We start from the raw sequence: 14,298 nt of genomic DNA, 5'->3' as shown, positions 1-14,298 counted from the left end.
TCCTGTGGGTCAGCAAACAATGAGGGATGGGCTTCCTCTTGCCTCTCCAAAGGAGAATTTATTTATTGACAAATCATCGTCATAGCAGGTGCTGGATTATATTTTCAGTACGAAGGCAGGTATCAAGACTCCAACATTGTAATATGCAAATGATTGCAATACATTGAAAATACAGAAATCCTTCATTTATAAAATAATTTACAGAATGAATCAGAGATATCTCCAATTAAGCAGAAAGGAAGCATGTATCCTTTCCTTTCTACTGAATTGTGGCCCCCACTCCGGTTTTGGATCCTGCTGGAATATAGTTTGATAAGCCGAGGCCAAGCTAATACCACCAGCACACTGTCACTCCATGTGTGATAGGAAGTGTCTGTATGCCTTTTGTTCATGGGTGGATCACAGCCAATATCTGGTTCTGTCACATTCTCACTGGCTCCCTCAAGCTCTCTCTCACTCATATGTATAATGTCTCTCTTACATACACACCGGTTCATCCTCACAGGAGAAAGTGAGGACTGCAGACACTGGAGATCAGAGTCAAGAGTGTGGTGCTGGAAAAGCAGGTCAGACAGCATCCGAGGAGCAGGAGAATCAATGTTTCGGGCATAAACCCTCCCTTCGTTCCTGATGAAAGGCTTATGCCTGAAACGTCGATTCTCCTGCTCTTCGGATGTTGCCTGACCTGCTCTGTCTTTCCAGCACTCCTCTCAACCCCGGTTCACCCTCATACCGTGAGATATGCACAATTATGCTGAGACGAATATATACTCACACAGACACACTCGTTCTCACACAACAACATGGTTGAATATGTGTCAGGGTAGGTACAATAGATTGCATTTGTAAATAAAATTGAGTTAAAATGGTAGAAGCATGCACAGGGTGGTATATAGATGATTTGGAGATGCTAATAGCTATAGAGAGCGAGAGTATGACTAACGGAAGAAGATACAGAGAAACAGATAATCCGACGTATAGAGAATGTAAGGTGGAAACAGGCAGAGATTAGCAAGAAGAAAAAAACAAAGCAGTATTCAGCGGTGACAATGGAAGCCTGAGCCTCTGATGCCAATGGGTTTGGAGTTACTTGTGTTGCTGAAAGCCCTCTCGCCTGTTTCGGTGGTTGTTGGTGCCTCTGTCCCAATGGAATGGGCCAAAGCTGACACCCTGTCACTGTTCCAGTATTTACCATAAGCCCTGTTTGAATATATTATCACACACCTGCAGGCAGCTGGGACTCGAGGTCAGGCCTCCTGGTCCAGAGGTAGGGCCATTACTACCACTGTGCCACACAATTGCTGCATGATTTAAGGCTAGATTCCAGGAGCTACTGTGGTGGGTTTTGAACCCATGTAATGCAGAGTACTAATCCAGTGACATTATCACCATCTCCCCCTGTTGTTTCCACTTTATTACCGGAGCTGCTGAAGTAAACCAGACTGTGGTGCAGAGATTTACAAGTGAGCAGTTTTATTTTCGCTGCAGATTCTGATTAAGTCTGAGGCAAACGGCAAGGCTGAGACCAATCCCTGCCAGGGTTGGTAAATTCACACACAGTGGTCCGGTAGTATGAGAAACATGGGGAGAGGAGAAACTGCCGGCTAGTCCTGAGGACAGACGCACCTCACCGTTTCCATGCTTCACTCAGAGGTCAATGAACAGGCATCCAATCGCATGATCCTATTAATAGAGTTGAAGTACCCTCCCTGATTACAGCAATTACCTCTATGATTGGGACATTAGTTTAATTGCCCATATAAAGCCATTAACTTTGACACAGCCAATGTAAATCCTCTTGACCTGCGTTTGTGCTCAGTGTGCCTCATCCAGCTCCCAGTACAATGCAGCCCTCGTTCACAAAGGCAGTCAACTTGAAAATACAATGTCGCTGCTCAGGATACAGGAGGTGCTGGCCCAAGGCAATTGTTTCTCTGTGATATTCATGTCAGTTTGATTCAGTAGACAGGACTCTCACCTCCCTGTTCACCCGATAGTGCATTTGAGTCCTGTAAATAAGGTGACTCACAACAACTTACAATCCTTTGATGTTGTAAAATGTACCAAGCACATCCGAGGAGTACAAATCATATCAAAAATTAGCACCGAGTCGAAGGAGGCGATATTTGGACAGGTGGACCATTGAAGGAGGATAGGAATAAGTGGAAATGTTTGGGGTGGAGGATTCCAGACTAAAGGCAAGGCTGTCTGTGATGGACCTGCAGAAAGTCAGGAGCCACCTATAGCCCGAGTAGGAGGGTCACATAAACCTCAGAGGATGCAGCCATTACTCCTTAGATTCTAGATTCATAGAATCCCAGTAGTGTGGAAGAGGCCATTCAGTCCATCAAGTCCACACCAACTCTCCAAAGAGCATCCCAGCATCCCCACCCTTCCTTATATTTCCCATGGCCAATCCACCTAACTTGCACATCCTTGGACTGTGAGGGGAAAACCCACACAGACACGGGGAGAATGTGCAAACACCACACAGACAGTCCCCGAGGCTGGAATTGAACCTGGGTCCCTGGTGCTGTGAGGTGGTCAGGCTAACCACTGAGCCACCGTGGTGGCAAAATTTCTGTTTGCTGTGTGTAGCTGTGAGCATTCTCTTTGAAGTTGGCCTGAAGTCATGCCCAAACATCTTACCAGGAGTATGGCCTGTCAGTGGGGGCCTCTTTCCTCACTGTGTGAGATGTTCCAGGTTGTTATTTGACCATGCCTTATGCAGTTTAGAAGGAATGTTGGTTATTCACAGGCAGTGCACTGGAACTGTGTTTAATAGTGTGTACCCAACCTCAGTTATCAATCATCATATTTTACCTGGTCAAAACAAAGCATATTTCTACTTCCTTTTTAAAAAAAATGTTCTGGAAGTTAACCTGACGACATTGCTTCATGGTAGATTTTGCTCTCAATGATTTGCAAATTATTGAGTGCAAGTTGCCTGAAAATGCTTTTCAAAACAGAAAAAGCCTTTAGCCACTAAATGCACGGAAGACCAAAGTTCTACAGCAGTGAGTTCCGAGTGAAGGAAGTCACTCATTCACCAACTTATTGGAGTTTGTTGAAGGAGTAATGTGCTCTGGGAATAAAGGGGAGCTAATGCACTTAAAGGAAAATATAATATATTTGGATTTTTGGAAAGCATTGATAAGGTGCCACAAGAGATGTTATTGTGGAGAATAAGACCTCATGGGGAAGGGCATAACATTTAGCATTGAGAGAAGATTGGCTGGCTGGCAGAAAACAGAGTATACATCAATGCATCATTGGTTGATTGACAAGATGGAAAGAGTGGAGTCATGCAGAGTATTGCAGCTGGGATCTCAGTTTTTTATAATTAACAACAAAGACTTAGATGAGGGGAGCAAAGGGACAGTTTGAAGAAGACACCAAATTAGTGGGAAAGTATTTTGCAAATAAGAAGTAAGGAAGTTGAAGACAGATATAGATAGATTCAGTGATTGGGAAAAATAAAATAAGACAGGCAGAATATAACAGGAAAATGTGGAGTTGTTTAGTTTCTCACAGCACCAGGGACCTGGGTTCAATTCCACTCTCAGGCAATTGGCTGTGTGGAGTTTGTAGATTCTCCCTGTGCCTGTGTGGGTTTCTTCCTGGTGCTCCAGTTTCCGCTCACAGTCTGAGGATGTGCAGATTAGGTTTATTGGCCATGCTGAATTGCCCATAGAGTCCAGGTATGTGCAAGCTAGGTGGAGTAGCCATGGGGAAATGCAGGGATATGGTGGGGTGTGGGTCTGAGTGGATTGCCCTTCAGAGGGGCAGTGATGGGGCTAAATGGCCTGCTTCCACACTGCAGGGATTCTAAGATTTAAACAGAGACCCACTGTGGAATTCCAGAGTGTAGAGGGATCTAAGTGATCTGGTAATAAATCACAAAAAAGTTAAGATGCAACATGTAATCAAGGAAACAAATGAAATGTGATCTTTTATTGTGGTGGGAATTGAACATAAATGGAAGGGTGTTCTGCTTCAGTTATAATGGGCACAGTAAGAGACCACATTAGATTAAATTCCCCACAGTGTGTAAACAGGTCATTTGACCAACAAGTCCACACTGACCCTCCAGAGTAATCCACCCAGACCCATTTCCCTCTCACTAATGCACCTAACGCTATGGGCAATTTAGCATGGCCAATTCACCTGACCTGCGCATCTTTGGACTGTGGGAGGAAACTGGAGCACCCGGAGGAAACCCACGCAGACACAAGGAGAATGTGCAAACTCCACACAGACAGTCACCCAAGGTTGGGATCGAACCTGGGCCCCTGGTACTGTGAGTCTGCAGTGCTAACCACTGAGCCATCGTGCCACCCATAAATCTTGAATACTGGGTACTACTTTGCTTGCTGATTTGCAGTAGGATATGATTGTGTTGGAGGTGGTTCAGTGGAGGTTAACAAAACTGAGATCTAGAATAAGTGAGTTGTCTTGTGAGCAATAGTTGGACAACCTGAGCTTGTTCCCACTTTACAGTGAGTCCAGAGGGAGGGGGCACTAAATAAAAATTAGAGGTCACCCTTTTAAGACAGAAAGGAGGAAAATTTATTTTTCTGTGAGTTGTGTGACTAAGGAACTCTGTGCCTCAGAAGTTGGAGGAGACGGAGGGGATTCATTGAACTTTATGAAGGTAGAGATGGATAGGCAGGAAATTCAAGAGCTATCAGTGGTAGATCAGAATGTGGAATTCAAAACACCAACAGATCAGCCGTGACCTTATTGAGCAGGCTCAAGGGGCTGAATGGCCTACTTCTGTTCCTATTTATTTTGTTAGTACCACATTTATCCTACACGTAACTCCATCTGCACTATTTGATGACTTTTGAAATGGGAAAGTGGGTCATTTAACTTGGGCTTCAGGGAAGGGTGCTAAGTATAGTTTAGTCAACATCCCTCACATTCTTGGAACAAATGTTATTTTAAAACTTCAAGTACATTCAGTCCAAATGGAATCAATGGACCCTCAGTGTTACAAATCCTGGAGGAAGTGTAAATTTTGTTGACTAATTCTGACCGTCTTTATAGAGGTGCTGCAGCAATATCTATTGAAGGCAGAGGGCTTGTGGAATTAGAGAGCTATCAATTCTGCTGCTTGATTTTCTTTCTTGAAGTTGTTTCGAAAGTAATTTTCTGTTCCTTGAAGTAATTTGGGAAAGGGAATGGGAGAAAATTATAGAGTAATTAAACATGGATTCTGAAAAGGATGAACTGGGAAAGCTGTTAATTGATTCCAAATTCCTTTAAAAAAATTGAATGTGTTAGACTGGGAGGAAAGCAAATTTATTCTCAGACATAAAGCAGAAAGCGCTGGAGGAACTCAGCAGGTTTGGCAGCATTCGTGGAGAGAAAAATAGAGTTGAAATGTCACACTGGACTCGAAATGTTAATTCTGTTTCTCTCTCCACAGATGATGCCAGACCTGCTGCATTTTTCCAGCATTCCTTATGCTTGTTTCAGATTTCCAGCATCCTCAGGACGATGCTTTTATTTAATTTTTTTCTCACAATCCTGATACCAGCTTTAAACATCTTAAACAGTTGTCCTTTTGAATTGCAGCTTGTATAACTCCAAACACCACAGTCCCCTGCTAGGGCAATAAACTTGCTCCATTTTCTACTTTTTACAAGCAGCCCAAAACTTTATTTTTCCTGAATTCAGAGCTGAAAATGTGTTGCTGGAAAAGCGCAGCAGGTCAGGCAGCATCCAAAGAGCAGGGGAATCGACGTTTCGGGCATAAGCCCTTCTTCAGGAATCAGGCTCATGCCCAAAACATCGATTCTCCTGCTCTTTGGATGCTGCCTGACCTGCTGCGCTTTTCCAGCAACACATTTTCAGCTCTGATCTCCAGCATCTGCAGTCCTCACTTTATCCTGAATTCAGTGAGTTCAAGATAGGCCAGTTGTTATGAAAATCAAGTTACTTTTATTTGGAATGTTAGTATTATTGGCTGGGTCAGCATTTAAAGTCATAGAGGCATAGAGATATACAGAATGGAAACTGACCCTTCGGTCCAACTCGTCCATGCCGACCAGATATCCTAACCTAATCTAGTCCCATTTGCCAGCACTTGGCCCACATCCTTCTAAACCCTTCCTGCTCATGTGCCCATCCAGATTCCTTTTAAATGCTGTAATTGTACCAGCCTCCACTACTTCCTCTGGCAGCTCATTCCATACATGCACCATCCTCTGCAAGAAACAATTGCCCCCTAGGTCCCTTTTATATCTTTCCCCTCTCACCCTAAACCTATGCCCTCTAGTTCTGGACTGCCTGACCCCAGAGAAAAGACTTTGTCTATTTATCCTTTCCATCCCCCTCAGCCTCTGACGCTCCAGGGAAAACAGCCCCAGTCTATTCAGCCTCTCCCTGTAGCTCAAATCCCCCAACCCCAGAAACATCCTTGTTAATCTTTTCTGAACCCTTTCAGGTTTCACAACATCCTTCTGGTAAGAAGGAGACCAGAATTGCATGCAATATTCCAAAAGTGGCCTAACCAACGATCTGTACAGCTGTAATATGACCTCGCAAGTCCTATACACAATGCTCTGACCAATAAAGGAACACATTTATTGCCCACTGATAGCCTAGTGGTATTATTGCTAGATTATTAATCCAGAGAGCCAGGTAATGTTTCTGGAGACCTGAGTTTGAATCCTGCCATTGTAGTTTGTGGAAATTGAATTCAATAAAAATCTAGAATTAAGAGTCTGATGGTGACCATGAATTGATTGTCGGAAAAACTCACCTGGTTCATTAATGCCCTTTAGGGAAGGAAACTGCCATCCTTACCTGGTCTGGCCTACATTGTGCTGCAGACCCAGTGCCAATGTGGCTGACTCTTAACTGCCCTCTGGGGTGGGTAATAAATGTTGATCTATCCAGAGATGCTCTCATCTTGTAAGTGAATTAAAAATAATTCTAAATGGCCTTGAGAAGATGACACACCACCTTCTTGAACCACTGCAGTCTGTCAGGTGTATGCATCCTCACAGTGTCCTTAGGGAGGGTATTGCAGGACTTCGACCCAGTGAGCATGAGGATATGTTCCTCAGTCAGGATGGTGTGTGGATGGATGGGAACTGCCCACCTGCCTTCTGACCTTGGCACAGTAGTCACAGGTACAAAAGATGCCATTGAGAACCAGTGGTAAGTTACTGCAGAAGCATTGTGTGCTTCTGACACACAATGAAAGCCCTCTTACCTGAGGAACGACATTTAATATGACAGGGGATCTTTCAACATTTTCCCTAAATTGAAGGAACATATTTCCCTGGATCTGAAAAATCATTGTGCAGGTCTGTATAATTGGAAAATAAAAAAACCGTGTGTGCTGGAAATCAGAAGCAAAAACAGAAGTTGCTTGAAAGGCACAGCGGGTCTGGCAGCATCTGTGGAAGGAAATCAAAGTTAACGTTTTGGTTTCGGTGACCCTTGCTGAGAACTGATGGTAGTTAGGAAAAAGTCTTTTTTTAATGCACATATCTGCGGCATAAAAGCCAACTTTTTCCTATCTACCTTTAGAGGAAGGGTCATTGAACTTGAAACATTAACTCTGATTCCTGTCCACAGATGCTGCCACACCCACTGAAGCTTTCCAGCAATTCTTGTTCTTGTTTTTTTTATAGTTGGAAGTGTATTTAAGTGTATGTCATGCTCTTCCTAAAGTTTCCAACTTAAGCACAAACATTCTTAAACAAAGAAATATTTTTCAAGAGTTTGGTGCTGGAAAAGCACAGCAGGTCAGGTAGCATACGAGGAGCGGGGAAATCGATTTTCGGGCAAATTCCTGATGAAGGGCTCTTGCCCAAAACATTGATTTTCCTGTTCTTCAGATGCTGGCTGACCTGCTGTGCTTCTCCAGCACCACACTCTCAACTCTAGTGTCCAGCAACTGCAGTACTCACTTTCGCCGAGAAAATATTTTTGTCTCGCAAGTATGTAATGTATTTGGTCTGAGCTCTGAAAAATTCAACTTGAAACATCTGCGCTATCTCTCCCTCCTCAGTTGTTTCTAGAAGCTGCATTTTTCCAGCATTTCCTGTTATTCTTTTGAATTTCAGGCTCTGCAGCTTTTGCTTTTATGTAATTTACCCTGTTTGGCCTTCAGCTGCAGTAACTAAGAATGTTTATGTCAGTAACTTATACATTGGGTCCATCAGTGCCGATTACAAGTAGCAATTCTTTACACAAAATTGATTCCTCTTGGCATGTTTAATGTCCTGAAATTTGTAAGCAAGCATCACCTCATTTTCGTAACTGGCATAACATTTTTCTTCCAAAATAAATCTGAGGTAAAATGATGCTTGAGGCCTATCGAACAGATGAAGCCTGTCAGAGTTTCATTAATATTGTCGCCACTCTAAGCAGCTGCGAGGTACGGAGAATGCTATATTTTTTTTGTCTCTGGCTACCTCCTCCCCCCTCCACTTCTTGTATGCCAAGATAAGCTGTCACCAGTTCTGGACACGCTAGAAATATTATAATTGTCAGCTAACACGATTCTTCCACGGTGTTTGAGCAGAATGAGAATTTGCTGCCTTTGAGCGGCCACGCCATTCATCTTTATCAATGCACCAGGCGCCCACCTCAAATGTTAACCCCGTAGTGAACTTGTGTGTTGTTTACCAGTCGTTACACTCCATTAGCATCAGTTTCCTACTTGGGAAAACTGTCCTTTCATTTCTCCAAATAATGAATACTTATAATTGATTAAATAAATTTGAGGGCAAAATTATGTGCTCATCATGGTTATGGAATTGCAATTGTTTTGTTTAGGTTTTGCACATACACATCCAAAAAGAGATACTTTTGGTGTAAGATGTGTTTTTACAACCAGACATATTTGAAGTGTAGAGAGTTTGGCGGAGATGTTCGTGCTAGTGGTAAGGATTGAAGTACTGGACAAGCGTCACTTCCAATTTGTGATTTAACCGATTTCATCTCTATGTCCTGTTCATTATTGTCACTTGGCTTCTTTTCTGTCCTCATTTTGCTGCAGGGGACCCTGCAGAAGTTTGTGGATGACCTCTTTGAGACCATCTTCAGCACGGCTCACCGAGGGAGTGCACTGCCTCTCGCCATCAAGTACATGTTTGATTTTCTGGACGAGCAGGCAGACAAGCATCAGATCCATGACCCTCACGTCAGACATACATGGAAGAGCAACTGGTGAGTACTGAAGGGACTGTGTGTAGGGTGGACAGGGGAGCCAGTGACTAGACCAAGCCAGCATGTGTAAAGGCATGGAAATCATTGGCAGTGGTGGAAGATCCAAGGCCTCGATTCAGCTTTCAATGTTGAAATGATTACTTGAAGAGGCCCAAGACCATGATAGCTTTCCATCTTTGTAGATACTCTTACTCAACCTGTTCCAGTGCACACCACTGCAGCAGGTGGGAATTGAGCCCCGGTCTCAGAGGCAGGGACAGTACCACTGCAGCTCCTGTCCAAAAGGGGAGATGATGCTTTGACAGTTCTGTATTAAACATCGGGAGCCTTGCTCTGGAGCGGCAGCCTACGAGATTAGATTAGGATATCTGGTTGGCATAGACAAGTTGGACCGAAGGGCCTCTTTCCGTGCTGTATATCTCTATGACTCCATGTTGCAGAGGATGATAGGGCTGGGGAAACTGAAAGCCTCAGGTTTCTCCTCTCGTCCAGTCAAGCTCATCGGTTCTGCTCACCTCTTCCAGGCAGTTATGCAATCATGGCCATTAGCAACTGCGTCCCAATCATTTGCGTCCATGTCCATGTCCATCATTTTCATATCTCAGTCGGACAGGGTGTCCTTGTGGTGGAATAATGGACACCCCAAGGAGTCGTGACCAGTTCACTGTGCAGATACCGTTTGGGTACAGAGCCGTCGCTGTCCGATGAGTGTGACTGAGCCAGTGCTGATGCTGTTGTTTTAACAGTGAATGCATGCTAGTGGAATGAGCACACCCCAGCATCTGAGCTCATGGCGGCTTCACTCATTCATAATGAGTTACCAAGCTTTGGCGTAAGGAAAGGGATTGTATAGTGAAATGGTTTATTATAAATTAAATGCGTTTGCTTGTCTTGACATTGGAATTCCAGGGGAATTTATTACAGTGGCAGTAATTGTGAAGTAAGCTGGTTTATTGGGATTTGAGACTTTTTTAGAATGTTAACTCAAAAAAATGTGTGTGGTTTGCTTGAGTTGACTGGTTGAGATCATGCTTTAACAAGGGGTCTCAATGGGAATCAGTAAAGACAATTTGCATTTATATAGAACTTCCAACATCATTAAAAATCCAAAGGCACTGCGCAGGACCATTGTTCTGCAACAATTGACTCCAGCCAAAGGTTGGGACATTAGTTCAAGCACAGTAATGGCTACAGTACCAAATAAGAAATTGTGGAAACATTCAGATATAATTGATGAACAAATGCTGTGGGGAATATGAGCTGTATGTTTTGTGTAGTTTTTCTATTCCAAATCAAGTTAAGACATGAACAAGACTTCGCAGGCGTCACTTGGTTGGAAAAATAAGAAACTTCATTTTAAAACATTTTTCAAGTGTCTCCAATGCAATACGTTGAAATGGTTGATGTGAGTGAGGACAGACTGCAGAATCTTCCTTATTGCTTCATGCCCCTCACTGATTAAACTGCTGGAAGATTAAGTACTCATTTAAAAGTAATAAAAAATAAAGCAGATGCTTACTTTCTACCAGGCATAATGTCCTTAATTGTGTGGAAGTTGCTTCATTCATCACACACAAGAGAGGGCAAAATATGCACATTTGCAGTCTGCTGTTTCTATGACACCAGAATGTGGCCAAGAATTGATTTTATTTTAAATTAGTAGATTCCTTCCATCCCCCACTCCCCCTCCAATTCCTTGGTTTCCCCTTTATCCTGAAGGTCTTTCTTATATCGTGATCATGGGGTTAATTGCTGGCTATTCCTGAAACAGGAGAGGTTGCAACCACATTTAACACCAACAACCTTTATTAACTATTTACACTCAATACAAGACAGGCTTAAACAGGACATTGCTGGACCATTCCACACTCAGGGTCCAGTGTCATGCAATCTGACATGTTTGAGTAAAAAGTGAGGTCTGCAGATGCTGGAGATCAGAGCTGAAAATGTGTTGCTGGTTAAAGCACAGCAGGTTAGGCAGCATCCAAGGAACAGGAAATTCGATGTTTCGGGCCAGAGATCCTTCCATATCCGCCACAAGTTCACCTGCACCTCCACACACATCATCTATTGCATTCGCTGCACCCGATGTGGCCTCCTCTACATTGGGGAGACGAGCCGCCTACTTGCGGAACGCTTCAGAGAACACCTGTGGGACGCCCGGACCAACCAACGCAACCTCCCCATGGCTCAACACTTTAACTCTCCCTCCCACTCCACCGAGGACATGCAGGTCCTTGGACTCCTCCACCGGCAGAACATAACAACACGACGGCTGGAGGAGGAGTGCCTCATCTTCCGCCTGGGAACCCTCCAACCACAAGGAATGAACTCAGATTTCTCCAGTTTCCTCATTTCCCCTCCCCCCACCTTGTCTCAGTCCGTTCCCTCAACTCAGCACCGCCCTCCTAACCTGCAATCTTCTTCCTGACCTCTCCGCCCCCACCCCACCCCAACCTATCACCCTCACGTTGACCTCCTTCCACCTATCACATCTCCATCACCCCTCCCCCAAGTCCCTCCTCCCTATCTTTTATCTTAGCTTGCCTGGCACATTCTCCTCATTCCTAATGAAGGGCTCTGGCCCGAAACGTCGAATTTCCTGTTCCTTGGATGCTGCCTAACCTGCTGTGCTTTAACCAGCAACACATTTTCAGCTCAATCTGACATGTTTGTTAATACTGTCAGCACTCAGCTATTAATCTCGTGCGTTGATTCTTAAACATAAACAGAAATTGCTGGAAAAGCTCTGTGAGATCTGGCAGCATCTGTGGAGGGAAATCAGAGTTAATGTTTCAGGTTGAGTGATCCTTACCCGGTGTAGATTCTTGCTTTGGAGACAGTTTCCATGGTGGCATCAGAACTCTGGTACCTCACCCAGGTAGACATTCTGTTTGGGAATGACAGGAGCAGTCAGGGAGATATTTGACCATGAGCTGAATTCTGTCCTGGTCCAAAGTGATAATGAAAAGGATGGTGGAGTGTGTTTTAAGAAGGGTTCTTAGGAGCAGAGGGTCTTCAAAAATGGTAAGGCGGCCAATGCTGGGACACAGGGAGGAGGAGAAAGCATTAAAAACGCTAGAGTCAGGTAAGCAAAGAACTTGGGTCAGAATTAGAATCCCTATAGTGTGGAAACAGGTCCTTCGGCCCAACATCAACCCTCTAAAAAGTATCTCACCCAGACCCATTCCCCAACTAATGCACCTAACCTACATAACCCTGAACACTTAAGCATGGCCATCTTTGGACTGTGGGAGGAAACCCGCACCGACACAGGGAGAATGTACAAACTCCACACAGTCACCCAAGGCTGGAATCGAACCCATATCCCTGGTGCTGTGAGCAGCAGTGCTAACCACTGAGCCACCCCAATTTGGAAGGGGTTCTCAAGAAATGCATTTAAACACAGAATTGACAATGATACGTTGGAAGTACGGGAGAGGGGTGAACATCCTCATTGGGTGCCACTGTATGTCAGAATGGGCAAGGGGTGAGCACTGTGCAAAATCCCTGCTCTCCCTCAACAGTCCCACCCTAAGGTGCATGAAAAGTGTTGGACTCTGCGAGCCAGTAACCTTGGAAGGTATTGGAAAGAAGTTTATTCCTTTTTGGCTGAGCAGGAAAAGCTTTCCCACTCAGACAGGACCTTCCCACAAAATTAGAGCTAGAGTTAGGTTTTATTGTCACGTGTACTCGAGTCCAGGGAGACAAGAGTACATTGAAAAATGTACAAAGTCACATTCCCAGCATCATCTTAGCTACAAAGGCATCCAAGTCTTAGGTACGTAGTAGAAAACAAAAGGGATAAAGTTACAAGTTCAACATTACAGTCCCTATGAAGTAGAAAAATAAAATTAAAAATAACGTAAAATAAAGACAAATGTTTGCCTCGTAAAAAATATTTGAAGTCGTTACATATTGAAACCCAGCATTTTAATCAAAAGATTAAACATGAGGCTTCTGGTTAAGGGAGAGTTGAGCTATGAAGTGCTGTGATATTTTTGAATCCATTTTTATTTGACCACATTTTCTTTTTAAACATAAATTCCTAAATCTGCCCTTTACTCAATCTAAAATTACTAATTTCCCAGGTAACTTGGTTTAACTGAGAAGGATGTAGGTTTGACCCCTGACCTGCCCTCCCAGAGTGCCCTTAATGCCCTAATTAAAAGCATTGAAACATCACTCTCATTGTTTGGTGAAAGGGGGAGGATTTAACACTCAGTTTGTTCCTACACAGTCAGATAAGGTGATGAAACGGTGAGGATCTTTTCATAGGGGTGGGAATTTCAGTTTTGCCCAGTTCTGAAAGAATTGGAGTAAGTTCAAAGTGAGTTGGGACAAGCCAGCTACCCTGAGATGGCAGGGACCAGGGCTCAGGTCTAATCAAAGCCTTTCTCCACCCAGAGAAGGGGACACCTCCCCTACAATGGTGGCCTGGCATCTGTGAGTGTGTTTTAATTCAAAAGGCTTAGGTGTTGAGAGGGTGCATCAAAATAGTCCAAAGGTGCGTATGTTAGGTGAATTGGCCATGTTAAATTGCCCATAGTGTTAGGTGCATTAGTTAGAGGGGAATGGGTCTGGTTGGGTTACTCTTCGGAGGGTCAGTGTGGACTTGTTGGACCAAAGAACCTGTTTCCACACTGTAGGGAATCTAATCTAATCTAATCTAGACAAGCCCTTTATCCCTCTTGGCTATACAGTAGGGCACAGCTCCTTCAGAACTCAAACCCTGAGAGGAGAGTGCAGCCAGATGGGGCATGAACTGATACCATTGGGATCTTTTCATTTTCAGAGTTTGTGAGATCCCCTTTCTAACTGCCACGGAGAAGGGGGTGATGAGCTACCACCTAAGACTGCTCACCGTCACCACCACCACCACATCCAGGGTAATTAGCGAAGGGCAATAAATGTTGGCTAACCTGTGATGCCCATATCTCATGAATTAGTGAAAGGAAAGCTTTGTGGTGGCACGGTGGCTCAGTGGTTAACACAGCTGCCTCACAGCAACTGTCTGTGTGGAGTTTGCACATTCTCCCTTTGACTGCGTGGGTTTCCTCTGGGTACTCTGGTTTCCTCCCACAGTCCAATGATGTGCAGGTCAAG

At 44.1% G+C, this 14,298-nt stretch overlaps 1 protein-coding gene across 1 annotated transcript in view; it reads left to right on the top strand.

The window, feature by feature from the left end:
* The window catches only part of plxna4 (plexin A4), a 630,201-nt gene that overhangs the window by 604,341 nt on the left and 11,562 nt on the right, over positions 1 to 14,298 (top strand). The window contains exon 29 of the mRNA XM_060842703.1: positions 9,023 to 9,192. Within this exon, the coding sequence (XP_060698686.1) occupies positions 9,023 to 9,192 (170 nt within the window). The remainder of the gene's footprint in view (positions 1 to 9,022; positions 9,193 to 14,298) is intronic.

The sequence above is a fragment of the Hemiscyllium ocellatum genome, chromosome 23 (genome assembly GCF_020745735.1).
Source record: "Hemiscyllium ocellatum isolate sHemOce1 chromosome 23, sHemOce1.pat.X.cur, whole genome shotgun sequence".
NCBI lineage: Eukaryota > Metazoa > Chordata > Chondrichthyes > Orectolobiformes > Hemiscylliidae > Hemiscyllium > Hemiscyllium ocellatum.
The sequence above is the reverse complement of the archived record's forward strand: the minus strand, read 5'-3'. Positions and strand labels throughout refer to the sequence as shown.